At 46.4% G+C, this 13757-nt stretch overlaps 2 protein-coding genes across 3 annotated transcripts in view; both read right to left on the bottom strand.

The window, feature by feature from the left end:
* Positions 1-2593, bottom strand: part of MGAT2 (mannosyl (alpha-1,6-)-glycoprotein beta-1,2-N-acetylglucosaminyltransferase) — a 3927-nt gene extending 1334 nt beyond the window's left edge. The window contains exon 1 of the mRNA XM_010579853.1: positions 2470-2593. Within this exon, the coding sequence (XP_010578155.1) occupies positions 2470-2593 (124 nt within the window). The remainder of the gene's footprint in view (positions 1-2469) is intronic.
* Positions 2594-4656: 2063 nt separating this feature from the next.
* On the bottom strand, positions 4657-13442 carry LRR1 (leucine rich repeat protein 1). 2 transcript variants are annotated; one of them, XM_010579749.1, is made up of 4 exons: positions 13254-13442; positions 13051-13149; positions 8166-8893; positions 4657-5521 (listed from the first exon to the last, which is right to left on the bottom strand). In XM_010579749.1, the coding sequence occupies exons 1-4, from the start codon at positions 13440-13442 to the stop codon at positions 5269-5271; spliced, it is 1269 nt and encodes a 422-aa protein (XP_010578051.1). In that variant the 3' UTR covers positions 4657-5268. The 2 variants fall into 2 exon arrangements, with proteins under 2 accessions (XP_010578051.1, XP_010578052.1); XM_010579750.1 differs by lacking the exon at positions 13051-13149 and having other exon boundaries at positions 13254-13298.
* Positions 13443-13757: the final 315 nt, after the last annotated feature.

Genomic DNA, 13757 nt, shown 5'->3' with positions numbered 1-13757 from the left:
AGGGCGCCGCCGGCACCGCCGCCGCTTTTTCATTGGTCGCCGCCGCCGTCACTCCTCGCCGCTTCCGCCGGTGGGGAACGGCGCAGCCGCCGCCCGCCTCCCGTTCGTGCCCCCCCCACACCCCCCCTTCCCCGGAGGGGTGCTTGGCAAAGCTGTGCTGTGATTGGGCAGCGGTAATTGGGGAGGGGGTGGGGGGCCGTAATTAGGCAAAGAGCGCTGGAGAAGCGGAGGTACAAACCGATTTGGGGCGGGGGTGAGACGCTGCGGGACTGCAAGGAAAAATCAGCAGGAGAAAAGCCTTTGGGAGAGGAAGGTGAAATCATTCCAGAACGGCAAGAATGAGAGGAGATAAAGCGCCCTGGGTTTGCAAGAATAAAAGAAGAGAAAGCCTTAAGTCTAGACTTGCAAGAATAATACAAAAGAAAGTCATTCTAGAACTGCAAGAATGAAATAAAGTCATGCTAGGATTGAGAGAGAATCGTTAGGATTCGAAGGGGATAAAGTCGTTCTACAACGGCAAAATTAAGAAATTCAGTCTAGGATTGCACAAACAAGAGAAAATCGTTCTAGAACAAATTTATCCTAGATTTGCAAGAATAATATGTAAGGAGAAACTAACTCCGGAATGGCAAGAATAACGCATTTTAAAATCACTCCGGAATTGCAAGAATAAGGTGAAAAAGTAATTCTAGAATTGCAAGAATACCACATAATGAAATAATTCCACAACCACAGGAATAATACATAATATTTCTAGAATTACAAGAATGTAAGATGACAATCACCCTAGAATTAGGAGGCTATAAGACGACAATCATTCTAAAATTACAAGAATAATCTACAATAACTCTACAATTACAAATAATTGCAAGAATTACTCTTGTAGTTCCGTACTTTGTGTCCGAGCCCCTCTCCTCGGTGGGCACGGGCCAGTTGAGAAATTTGGTGACGATTTTGTGCAATATGCTCCCAAGGGTCAAATACTGTCACCCACGCAGGTCCGTGGCACCCACAGGAGGAGGAGAGCTCTGCCCCACGCCACTCCACTTTCTCCTTGTGGAAATTGGCCCCGTTTTCCTTCGAAAAGCTTTACGAACCTGACGGCCGTCCCCGAGCCCAGTTTGGGGCTGGCGGCCGCTGGCAGCCCTGGCACGTCCCGGCCGTACCCAGCAGGGATTTCTGACTGTCTCCGTCTGCCTGCAGCGGCAGCCCCGTGTTTCACGAGCACCCTGCCCCGTTTATGAGGGTCTCCGCTGCGCCTCGTCCCTTACAGCGGTATTTTCGGGAGGCTGCTACCACCTCCTCCTCCTGCGCAGGGTGGTACTGATACACGCGGGTTTGGGGGTGGTTTATTTTTTAGTCTGGGTTCACATCGATACTCATTTCCGTAATTTTAAGTATTTCTTGCCCCAAGAAGGCAGCCTCCACACAGCCGGATTTAACGTCTTCCACAGCCGTGGGTAAAACTCCAGCAACTGAAACACCATCCAGCTGGGATAACGGTGCTTCCCTATCACACAGGCAGCATATGGATAAATACATTAAAGATGGCAAAGCACTGGGATAATGGGAAGCGGCATCGGCACGGCAAAATCAGGCCAATGAAACAATGATCCAATCTACCGCTAGCCTGGCTTGCAGCAGCATTCAGGAGTATCAAATTGAGATCTGCCGTCAAGGCTTTTTCCCCCCAGACGAGACAGCTAAGTACAGGTTTCAATTGCATTTAAAAGCCTCTGACATTAGACAGCATCCTCAAATTCCAGGCGAGAGCCATCGGTTGCTTTAATCTGATTGAGGCTAAGCCCTGCAGTACTGGACTCTGCATCGTCCGAGGCAAACACTGAACTTTTTGGGCACAACAGCAACAGAAGGGACCGGAGCGATGCTTCTATGTTTAAGACTCATTTTTAATGACAGTTTCACAGCTCGACCTTTGCTGACCACAGCTGAGCTATGTGTAACTCAGCAAGTTTCTCCTCATCACCTGGGCACAACTGGTGGGTTTCAAGCGAGGCAGTAAAAAAAAGAACACTCCTTAAAAGAGGGGCTGGGCTCTGCGACAAAGTTGGTTTGATTCAATCGCATCATGTTGCTACAAATAGGAAACACCACATAAATGGCCCTACAGAGTTCCCCACAAGTACAATAAATGAGGTAGAATAGTTTCTCACAAGAACAATTTTTGCCCGGTCCCATTTTCTCTACGAAAAGCCCTAGAAACAGCAGCTGGGTCACACACTGTCCCACGCTTGCAGTATCGGACAACAGAACTTTGCCCGTGTTTTGCCGTCTATAACGGCGTCCACACCTGCTAACCAGCCTTTTCCCCAAACGAGCCCAGCGCGCCAATGAGAAGCGAGCTGAAGGAGATCTAAGAGGCACCACGGTTGTCTTGCTGGTGGGTAAATCAAACCGCTGGAGAAGACAAGATGCTCCTGAAAGGAGCGATTTCTGCTGTAGCTTTACCTAACTCTGAAGAACGGCTTTGGCTCTCGGCTCCTTCGCCACCTCCTGGCTGGCTGACAGCAGGCAGTGCCGGCTGGGCAGAGCGCAGGCACGGAGCGCTGCAGCAGCCGCCCCGGCTGCTCATCCTGCTGCAGCCAGCAAGACTCAAACCCCAACTCGCTCACTCGCTCATCAAGCACCTTGCTGCCTCTGGGATGAAGCTGCAATCGGAGAACTTCACCCTGCTGAGGAAAAAAGCTTTGCAGCACAGAGAGAACTCGTTTGCAGGGATTGCAAGACACTGAGAAAATGATGTCGGCTGGAACGGATTCCCAAGGGAACTTGGGGATATTGTACGCCCCTCCGACCCCTCTGCTTGGCTGCACAAGACTTCCCTTTTCTTCACCTTTTGTTGGAACGTGGGAAAGCAGGGAGTTTAGAAAGCTCCTCTGCACGTTTGACCTCCATGGAGACAGCAAGATCACAGCGTGCTGGGGACATCGCTGCGTTGCTAGAAGGTGCTCCGGCACTAACGCAGTGACGGCTGGGGAAAAACCTCTGCAGAACAGGGCTCCAGCACCCTACTGCCCTCCTCCATGCTGTGTCAGCTGCTGTAATTTCAGAGGGTTAAGGGAAGCCAGGTCAGTTTTGGGGATGACATTTGCTTCAGAGATAATGGCAGATGGGATTTAAAAAATCCCCAGCAGTACACACAGGGCTGACAGCAAAGCATTCCCATACACAAAACCCTTTCCCACAGTTCATGGCCTCCTTTTCATGCCAAGAGACGCTGCACTCCTCTTCGCGTTGGCCTTTAACCCCCCAGCTGATCCCTTCTCCCAGCACAGCAGGGCTTGGATGGGACTTCACAGCCTACCCCTCGCTAGCAGGCTGCTCATGTCCTGGTCCAGGTCCATGCAGGTGCGGTTTCCTCCTCCGCCCAGCACAGCTGGCTGCCCTGGAAGGCTCTCAGCCACTGCACAGACACCCACACATCTGCATCTAAAATTCCTGAGGAGTCCCACAGGAGGCCAAATTTCTGTGTGTACTCCACTTCCCTCCTCTTAATCATGCACTCCACCTAAAAGGTATTTTTTGAAATGAGTAATCTTCAGGCTGCTGCAATCAGGACGAGATCTCTCTCCCTTTACAACAGCATTAGCATATGACTATTTAAAACCTCCCAGGGTTAGCTCTGCAGCGCTTCCCGAAGATCGGTGTTGAGGTAAACAGGCACACTCGCCTTCCTCCTTCACAAGTTCTCTGCAGTTGAAGAGCAACATCTAAAGAATGATTCATCCAGATCTTCCCGTAGTTGCTTAAAAGTTACTGTTTTACAAACACGGTATGAAGAGAACACACTCAAGTTATTCTGACATTCGCAGAAAGTTTTAATGACAATATTTCTAGAATAAAGGTTCCTCTTCCACAGGAAAATGCATCTCTTGGCCTTGTCAGAGCAAAGCCCATCAGTAGGCATGTTTCAATATTTATTTCTGCTGTGAATGTCTCAGATTAGTAAAGGGTTTGAAACTGACGATTTTTAAAATGTGGATGAAGGTTGTGTAGGAAACTTAAAGTGATACCTGCAAGCCAGTACCTTCTTCCAAAGCCTGCTGCCGCCTTTCAGGCTGCTTCTCACGCTGTACATTGCATTTAGCTGTCTCTTGAAGCCCAGTCTAGACCATTTCTGCACTCAGTAACTACAGGTGTCTTGTTTTCCCATTGAAACTACATATAATTGCCACAGCAGTGTACTTATCTATCACCCAAAGAGATGCCCAGTGTGTAATTCACTCTTGGGCAGTCAATACTGCTTCAAAAATAACAGTGTAACACGCTCCCTCCAAGGAGTTCCAGGGCATGGGACACCTAAAGACTTCTCAAGGGATTTCTGTTCCATGCTGTTTCAATACCCCAGCCATGGACCAGCTGACAAGACATGAAATAAGGGTGTGTGGATAGTCTCTCAAGTATTTCAGTACCTTCACCAGGAAAAAGGCTAGGAGCTAATCCCTAGAGTACACTGGCTGAAAAACTCATTAAGAGAAAGCACAATTCGCATGTACATAGAAGGGTTTCAAAATTTAATAAGTTGACACAGTGAACAATTCAAGAATCTTTAAAACATGAGTGTTAAGAAACAAAGTTTAAGTCACATATTTAGAAAAAGACATTTCTTGTATCACAAAGAGATAAAACCAAAACCCATTTGCTCTGGTAAAAAACCAGCAATGCTGGTCCCTGCTTGAAGTGACAATGCTGTTAACAGAACTTGTTAAAAAGAAGCACCTGGAATGACATGACCAGTTTTGAACTGCTCACACCGTAATTTCTTCTCATAGCAGCCTACCAAGTTGCTCTACAGTAAACAACTTGGGAAGAGTCCAGTCCAGTGATACAAGTCAACATAGTCGCCTTCTGCGGGCAGAGTTCAGAGCCTCAAGTGTAAGCAAGCAAAGCAGTTTGATACCTTCCTTCTCCTAGCAAGAAGAAACCACTTACACCACAAAACAAAGAAAACTGTCACAATACTCCGAACTAAGTCACAGTAATAGGAAAAAGAAAGCAAAACGCATTCTAAGGAAGATTCATTCAAACTAAGCATCGCTTTTTATTCCAACCAAAGAGAGATTCTAGTGGTGGAGGAAGAGTCAGGCCACCGGATCAGGCTGACAGTGCCCCCTCACTGCAAGACTGACATTTGCTCTCTGCAGCGAATGCCCTATGACAGCACGTCTGGGTAACAAGCAGAAAACAACTTCAGGCTCCTCTGTCACTGGACAGAACTTCAGGCAGAGCTTTTGCACCCGATAATGGTCACCTGTTACTCTGCAGGTACCGATCCAGGAACTGGGAATAGCAGTCTAGAGAACAGAAGTAGCAGATGATGGGTGCTTCCGTACCTCCCATGTTATCCACGAGGACCACGGTGTGAGCTACGTGATGGAGATTCATGGTCACCGTGATCTGAATGAAGCTGCTCAGACAGGCACTTCCGCACTGGCATGTTTTAGCCACTTCCAGATCTTCACAAAGGTGAGAAGGAAGGAGATGACAACCATAAGGAATTCTGTTGAACAAGAGGAGTAAGTGTGAATTCACTACAAAATTAACCACTGTCACTCACACACAGTGACATGCCATATGCACCAGTTGGAAAAAAATGCCCTTCTGAGATCATAGACAAGGCAAATTTGAAATTTTGCTGCTTGCAGTATTGGACTGGTTAGGAATTAAACGCCACTTTCCAAGACAGTCACTAAAAACATGCAACCATGTTACTGACCCCTAAGTACCAAGGACCTGAACTCCAGAAGACATTGCAACAAGAACCAGGGAGTTCACACAAATCGTAACAGCCTGTATTACAGCGATAGAGAATTAGAGAATTAAAAAGAAGATTAAGAATAATGAGACAACTGGGCACATATCTGCTTTTCCCTCACATTAGCTGGGAGGATCACTGTATTTCATCCCAGCCTGACAAAGCACCCACCATTTACTCCTCACTCTCTAACACAAAGAAGTGGTAGCAGCGTAAAAACACCATATCCAGAGGAAACAGGAGATAAAATAAGCCTTTTTACAGTCATACTACATTGCAGGCAATAAATTAAGGTTCTCTTGAAATACCGCTCTTTTCGTCCATCGTGTCAATAATGACATCCAGAGACAGGAACAAGAATTGCTTCTTGTTAAATTCACAGCAGAGAGGCACTGTGTTTGGGGGACTAAATAAATAATTTCCCTGAAGTACTTTGTCCTGTTAACTTCAAAGCATGAGTATTCCCCAGTGCTCAGCTGTCACTTGAGACTCACAGAATAGGTCTCACTGACTCACATCCTGACTACACCTACATATTCCCAATTCCTTCTACATACCATCGTTCACATAGCTGAGACTCCTGTGGGTTTTTTTTCACCACCTCAATTTCAGGACATCCTTTTTTCCGGTCAGGAAAAGCATAATCACAGCTCTGGTACTTGCCCAGAATGCCACTATGAAGATTGATTTCCAGACATTTGCTTTTGCATCTTCCCTCCTTCTGTTTTCTTCCTTTCTCAAGGTTTTTACAGCCCATCATCACTCCTGTTTCTCATTCTTTGTTAATTCTCACCTCCAGCAAATATCAGACAGAATGTCTGTTGCCCACTTGTTAGACTTTTTTCTTTTCTATTTAAGATAATCAGGACCACTCTAACCAATGCTGTCTCCTAATAATCACAGACCCATGGGCAAGGGGACTGTTTCCATTGCCCCTTGCCCCACTGAGACTCCTGGAGCAGAAAGCCTTTTCTGTTCTGTGTGATGCCATTTCCTTAAAGCCTGCTGCATGAGGGCCAGGGGCTGGGTTAATGACTAGGTATCCTCTGGTACTCCGGTAACATAACAGCAGCAATATCTGACCAGTGTTGAGGGATTATATTGTCTAGAAAAAAACATGCCTTAATAATATTCATATCAAAACCACTGCAATATATAAAGTTGGGAAAGGAGATGTGGGGAGTTTAATTACTGTAATAAAATCAGCAAGGTCAGAAGCGGGTAAGATTTGAGCCAGAACATTTGGTCGCTCAGCTCATTTTCAGGGTGTGCCCTGCATGCCTGTGGACACCTTGAGCACAGGCTTCTGAGCAATTAACCCAGGTTTATGGGGCGCTCCCCACCCTCAAGGCAGGAACGGGCACAGAACGTAGATTAGGAACACCTCAAGTCTGTCTCTCACCCCCTTTCTGTACCAGTGACTCTTTTCCACTTTCTTGCTCCTTTTCCACCCGGAACAGGGTGGGAGTAGCAGCAGCTGGTACCAAAAGGATCACAGGCAGCGGCACACAGGCAGAGCTATGTACGCGGCGTGGGGGGAGAAAACTGATAAGAAACAGCAGCCTGGCAAGGATGATGATGTTTACTTGGTGAAATAATAATTTTAAAGTTACCTCAGAACTGTGCTTCTCCGCATAAGACAGAACACCCTCACTCCAACACCAAAGGAAATTAACAGCTCAAGGAAAACCTAAGGCAGGGAGAAGCCTGCAGTAGGTAATGCCAACTTCCGCGTGACATTTGCCCTCCGAGATGCCTGCCACCTTGCGTTATCTTTCTAACACTGCTCAGCTTGGGTAAGGTCCCATCTAAAGCAGAGGCAGACCGATCTGTGACTGTAACTAGGAGCTGTATGGTAGAAGGTAACCTTTTGCCAACACGTTATTCTCACATGGGAAGGGACAGCGACAGGCTAATGGGTATTATATGCAGTTTTAGCATACTTTAATGTGAGCACAAGATGAAGGGCAACCATGTTTGAAAGCAATTTCCAAGCTAGAGCCCCACACAGAATATGATCCGTGCCACAAAATCCACTGTAATGTAAGCTTCTCAATACAAAATGCCAGAAGTAGTTCAGGATTGTAGAACTGATTCTCTTTTCCCCATGGCTGGGCAAGAATATTCTGTTAACGGGGCCCCCATTTTGTGGATAAAAACATTTCAATCTATATCTTTCTGGAAATGCTTCCCAGTCATCAGTTTACTATGGGAACCTGCGTTATCCTGTATAACAAAGGCAAGATTTTACAAATGGAATTCAAAGCAGCTTTAACCTTATGATTCTTAATAGGTGAAGAATAATAGCCACTGGCAGGAAAAAAAAAAACCCAAATCAGGGAAGTTTACACAGGTTTGAAACAGAATGTACCCATCACGCTACTCTTACCTGTAATTTATGGTTGCTCTTGCAGCACACTCTAATAAAGTCAATGGTATTTTCAGTTGTATGTTGGGAACAAGCGGATTAGGCTGTTCAAAAGGATTTCCAAAGAGGTCCAAGTTCTCAAGACAGAGTTTCCTAAAATCACTGGGCAAGAAAGGAAGTTTGTTCCGAGCTGCTGACAGAAAGCGTAAATGACCTAACTGGCCAATCTTGAATGGCAACCTAATCAACTCATTGTCATCGAGCTTTAAATTAACAAGTTCTCGCAGCTGGCAAAACTGAATTGGAAGTGCTTTAATTTTGTTTTGGCTGAGGTCCAAGAATTGAAGTGATTTCTGAAGGGTGGAGTTGCACAGAGCCCCACTGAAGGACTCCAGGTGATTGTCATGCAAATTAAGCTCCTGAAGACAGATCAGATCACCAATAGTAGCTGGCAGCTGCTTAATATGATTATGACTCAGGTCTAGTTTTCGGAGTTTCTTCAAACAAAGCACACGCATGTCGATACGAGCAAGCTTGCAGTATGAGGCTTGGAGATGTTCGAGGGAGTAAGGGAAGTTTTTGGTGAGAGGATAGTCCCTTCTTGAAGTTATGATCATTTTTGTCTTAGGTTTTTCAACTTCCGAGTTCTTTGCTGGTACCAACGTTGAGAGAGGGAGAGCTCCTATGTCCGTCCCTTGGTGAGCCAGTCTCACAGCTGAAAGGAAATTCTTTAAATTGCTGGCATTTGCCTACAGGGAAACACAAATGTGGAATTAAAAGTTCATTATTCTTGTGCTTATTTGTACTAACACTTTCTGAACTATTTTGTACATGTATCAGGAGATACTAACTGAGCAGGGCAATGAAGTGGGAAACAACTCTGGCTTATTAGGTCGACGTGCTGTTTACAGTATTTAAGAACAAATGGCATGCAATTTGAATGAGAAGTTACGACCTCTCTGAATAATCTAGATCAAACAAACTGCGCTGCATTACTCAGAAAAGGAACAAAGCACTGAATTCACAGCTGAAAATAAAGTACAGAAAAAAAGCCTGATGCACTGTGATCTTCCTAACCTGCAACACGACAAAGGGACAGTTTATAAAAAACACAAACGGGGAAATCGGAGATCTAAAACTTGAGGCAATAATTTCTGAAAGTTGCGAGGAAGGAAAAGGATAGAAGCTGAGGTTAAATTTAACATAAAGGAAGGTGGAAAGCTTCAAGGCAGGTTAAGAAAGTGCTTCTGGTCACGCACAGCTCTGGTTGGTTGTGCCAGCATCAAACACGAGGATAATTATTTGCAGTCCTGCAAACAACTGACTAATTTTGCTTTAGGTGGGATATAATATAATGGCAGAAAGGACAGAGAGTCAAATGAATGGAGTATCAGATGACCTGTATTTTAAATAAAGGTCAAGAAAGCTGTGATACATCTGTTGTACTGATACAATTAAGTTTTATGAATAACAGGGTGACCAAATGTTTCTCTTCTAAATTTCCCAGCAAGTCTCTACTCAAGCTTACCTGCAGCTGGCAGGCACTAAGCTACAAAGTGAATTCTAAAATAAAAAGCATGATGCATCCATGCAAGTAAAAGTCACCTCTCATTGCAGGAAAGAACAAACTTGGAGTTTTGGCATGGCTCTGAGAGTTGAGAGGTTTGCACTCTGTTCCCAGCTTAACTTGCCCAAGCCTAGCGACACCTGTTTCTGCGCCTGAAAGACAATTTTTTTCTCCTAAATGTATTTGTTTATACCAAATTCTAGAGGGTCCAGAACTAGCTTACATAATATGCTATAAGCATCTAGCACAACAGAGCAAGGATCTTGGAGACTTCTGGATGCTTATGTGATAGAAATAAGGACAATAAAAGTCAAATATACTTGACTGCATCAGTAAACTAAAATGGTTGTTTTCCTTCAGCAACCCATGCACATCTAGTCTCTTAACTCCTGATGTGATGCCCTCCAACCCTTTGTATCCAAGACCACCAACATTCATTATCTCAGCCAATCTAACTAAAACATTTAGCTATAGAACTCCCCCTAACTACAGGCAGATTTGTCATGGTTCTGAGGGTAATAAGTAGCTGACTAAAATTGGAAGTAAGAGAAAAAGCCCTCCAGACCTGAAAAGACAAACTAAAATAAATAACTATACATTAAAATTAAGTTACAGGCAATATTTCTTTGCTCTCAAAGCATGAGGCACAACAGATACTTCTGTATCAAATCTCCTCCACAATACCTTCATAAAGGCAATGCAGTATCTGTAAACCTGTTGCTGAGAAACCTTGAATACGTCGAGAAAAATACTAAGACGCATCTCAGAAAAAAAGCAAAGAATTAGTTGGAAGAGCTCAGGATGCAATTTTCTGCCACAAGTCTGCAGTCTCAACTGCAGAAAAGATGTTGGGAAAAGAGGTTAATCTGCATTGATGCCTTACAAGTCTCTTGTTTCAGAGCTAAATGAATGATGACAAGGCAATCAGAGATTACATGGATTTCAGACCTTGTGTGCAACGCAGCAGGCACAGGCTTGCTGAAGGAAAAAACCCAACACAGTGACTTTATTATTTTTGCTCCAGGGTTGAATGTTCCAGACTGATGTTTCTCAACTTAATTTCCGATGTGGCTGAATGCAGCCGATCGCACCGCCTGGCAGAGTACAAAGAGTGGGATTTTGCATGGTAGTTGCACGCAATTGGTATAGTCATACCTGGAAATCTCTTTTCTACAAAGCTTTTATCCATCTTTGAGAGTTAAGAAGCCTTTCTGTAAGGAAATAATGAAAGACTAGCAGAAACACTACAGAAAAGTTATCAAACATCTTAAATTGGGTTTCCGGATTTGAAGCATTTAAGAGCAATATATGGTATCCCTGGCTTTGGAAGAATTTAGTGGATTTGATCCTGGAGCTTGACAGTATGAGGGTGAGCCTTATGTTAAAATGGGCACCGAGGATCCAGCCTCCTTGGAGCAACTCCGGTCATTATTCTAACTCCTGTTTCATTAGATTTGGTTGAGACTTTCTTTTCAGTCTAACAAGGCCGTGGACTATCTCATCATACAGAAAACAACAGATGTAGTTGTTAACTGAACTACTACCCACACTGAAAGAATGTATGTCACACGGTTTCCTTACAGGCCCTATAAATGGTCTAAATTAAATCTTGTAGCACTAAGACACAGACTTTTCCTCTCCAATTTTATACTACTAGTAGATAGATCCTCTTACAACAGGCCTGCTTGCTCTGAGATAAACTTTTTGACTGCTCACACTTCAGCAGAAATGTTCAGAGGAAAGGATGCAGAACAAGAAGATATTCTGGATCTAATGTGACATGCATGACTTTTCTTTTTTGCAAGATACAGAGCACATTTCCTTCTGACACACAAAAACAATTAATTGGATTTGGACACACACACTGCTTCTTTTCTATTTAGCCCTTATAAGGTGAACTGCTCTCTTCATCAAATTAAGGCTGCTTTCCTTACCACCACAGCCTTCACTCTTGCACAGACAAGGTATTTCCAGATCACCATAGCACTGTGCCACATTCTGCAAAATCTTGGGCTACCACAACTATATTCAGGCTTATATTCAGCTATGGGCCTTATACCCAATAAGATAAGTGCTTTTTCTTTCTTGCTGGGTCATATTTGTTTTCTTTTCAGTATGTCACTGTCCTGAGTACAGATTCATTCACCTTGTTTCTCAAGCAGACCTTGCAGCCTGCCCCGAGCTCCACTCCACTCTGGCAAGACTGCTGTCAGTGCCTGTTGCAGCTGCAGTTTAAACACACCCCGCGCATTTCTCTCTAGACAGGCCCTTTGAGAAAATGTTCTGCTTCTGAAGGAGTAAGCTTCACCACTCATGATTACAGCTTTTCAGTCTGACATCACTGAAATTATTAAAGGATCTCCTTCAGGCCAAAGAATCACAGTTGCAATAGAAAGTAAAAATGATTTTCCAAACAGGCCATCAATATTATTTGCTTTTATTTACACGTCCTAACTCTAAGGTTTTAGAAAAGCTGTCCCGCTTTCCTCTTCTACAAGGCTACAAAAGACTTCTGCAACAGGCACAGGAAAAAAACTTAACAAGATAAAAACTGAATGTTAATACATGTGGTGTTTTTTTTTTTTGTGAGTTCAGCATTATTAAAACCACTCTACAGCTTCCAAATGTCCTATAAATTGTAAATAAATACATCGGTGAGTCCTACTTTCAGCTAAGCATTAAGGTGAGATGGTGCCTGTACCGCTGATCCACACCATGTGTCTCCAGCTTTGAAAATCACAGCAGGCACACTGCTTGGCCATTAAGGCAAGAGTATTCTCAATTTTTTTTTCCACTGGAAAAACAATAAGCAGTAACTGTTTCACAGAATTTACAGCCAAAGAGCAAGGTATTGTATCAGTGAGGTGAAAAAATTTCTCTCTAAACAAGCGACGAAGAACAACATGAAAAACGGACTTTTCTGCTCCTGCTATTTCTCCAGGGGGAGCAGAAGAAGGGAGAATCGGAACATGGCCCTGCAAAGAAGCTGGGCCCAGCCTTCCTGGCACAAAACCTGTGAGCGCCCTTGTATTTATCTCCCTTTTTGCTGTAGGCTGCTGAGAACATTTCGTACTCATTCATGCTCCCTCGTTTACATCTCCTACGCCAAGGCTGTGTCAGGTCCAAGAAGACCTTTAAGACTCGGTCGCCGTATGGGACCTGTGCCACAGACCCCGAGCAGACAGACAGACAGACAGACGGACCCACTGAGGCCCACCCAGCACGGTCGCGGAGCAGACGCCGGCCAGCCACCCCCCTGCCCCCTCCACACACCCCTCGGTTTCCAGCAAGGCACCGATTCCTCCCCGGTGTCCCGCCAGCCGCGACCCCCGCACCCACCTTACTGAGGCAGACATCCACGGCCGGCTCTCGCAGACGGACGGTGGCCTTGCCCTCCTCCACGAACCGGGTGAAGAACCGCTCGATGTTCTCCTGCACCTACGGGGCACACCGGGCGCTCAGCAGCCGCGGCGGGACGAGAGGACCCATCTCAGCCCCCGGCCCCGGTCCCGGCCCTCCCCCCCCGGCGCCGCCATCCCCACCTTGTAGCGAGCACCGACCCGGTCCCTCGCCGTGCACACCATGAGGTAAACGCCGCCGCTGCCGCCGCCCCGAGCCCGTCCGGGCGGACGGCCGAGGGAGAGGAGGGCCCTGGTACCGCGGCCGCGGCCCCGTAGCCCGCAGGTGGGCAGGAGCCGGCTGACCACCTCCACCTCACACTGCAGCCGCATCGCCGCCCGCCCCGCCGCCGACCAACGGCCCCGCTCAGGGGCGGAGCGGGGCGGTGGCACCGCCCGGGGGCCTCCCGCCCTCTCCGCGCACGGGCGACGGCCGCGATGCCTGGCTCCCCTGACTCCCGCGGACCGACCGACCGACCGCCGTCGCCGGTCAGGGGGAGAGGGACCGCCCGGCGGAAGAGGATCGCAGGGCGGGAAGGGAGGGCGGCGGTACCGGCAGCACCGGCAGCCGCGGGCAGCCCGAGCGAGGGGCCCTCAGCCCGGGGATGTGCGCCCTGGAGGAGGCGCTCGGCATCGCTCGGCTCGGCT

This window comes from Haliaeetus leucocephalus, unplaced genomic scaffold, assembly GCF_000737465.1.
Source record: "Haliaeetus leucocephalus isolate CR32 unplaced genomic scaffold, Haliaeetus_leucocephalus-4.0 Scaffold678, whole genome shotgun sequence".
Lineage (NCBI taxonomy): Eukaryota > Metazoa > Chordata > Aves > Accipitriformes > Accipitridae > Haliaeetus > Haliaeetus leucocephalus.
The sequence above is the reverse complement of the archived record's forward strand: the minus strand, read 5'-3'. Positions and strand labels throughout refer to the sequence as shown.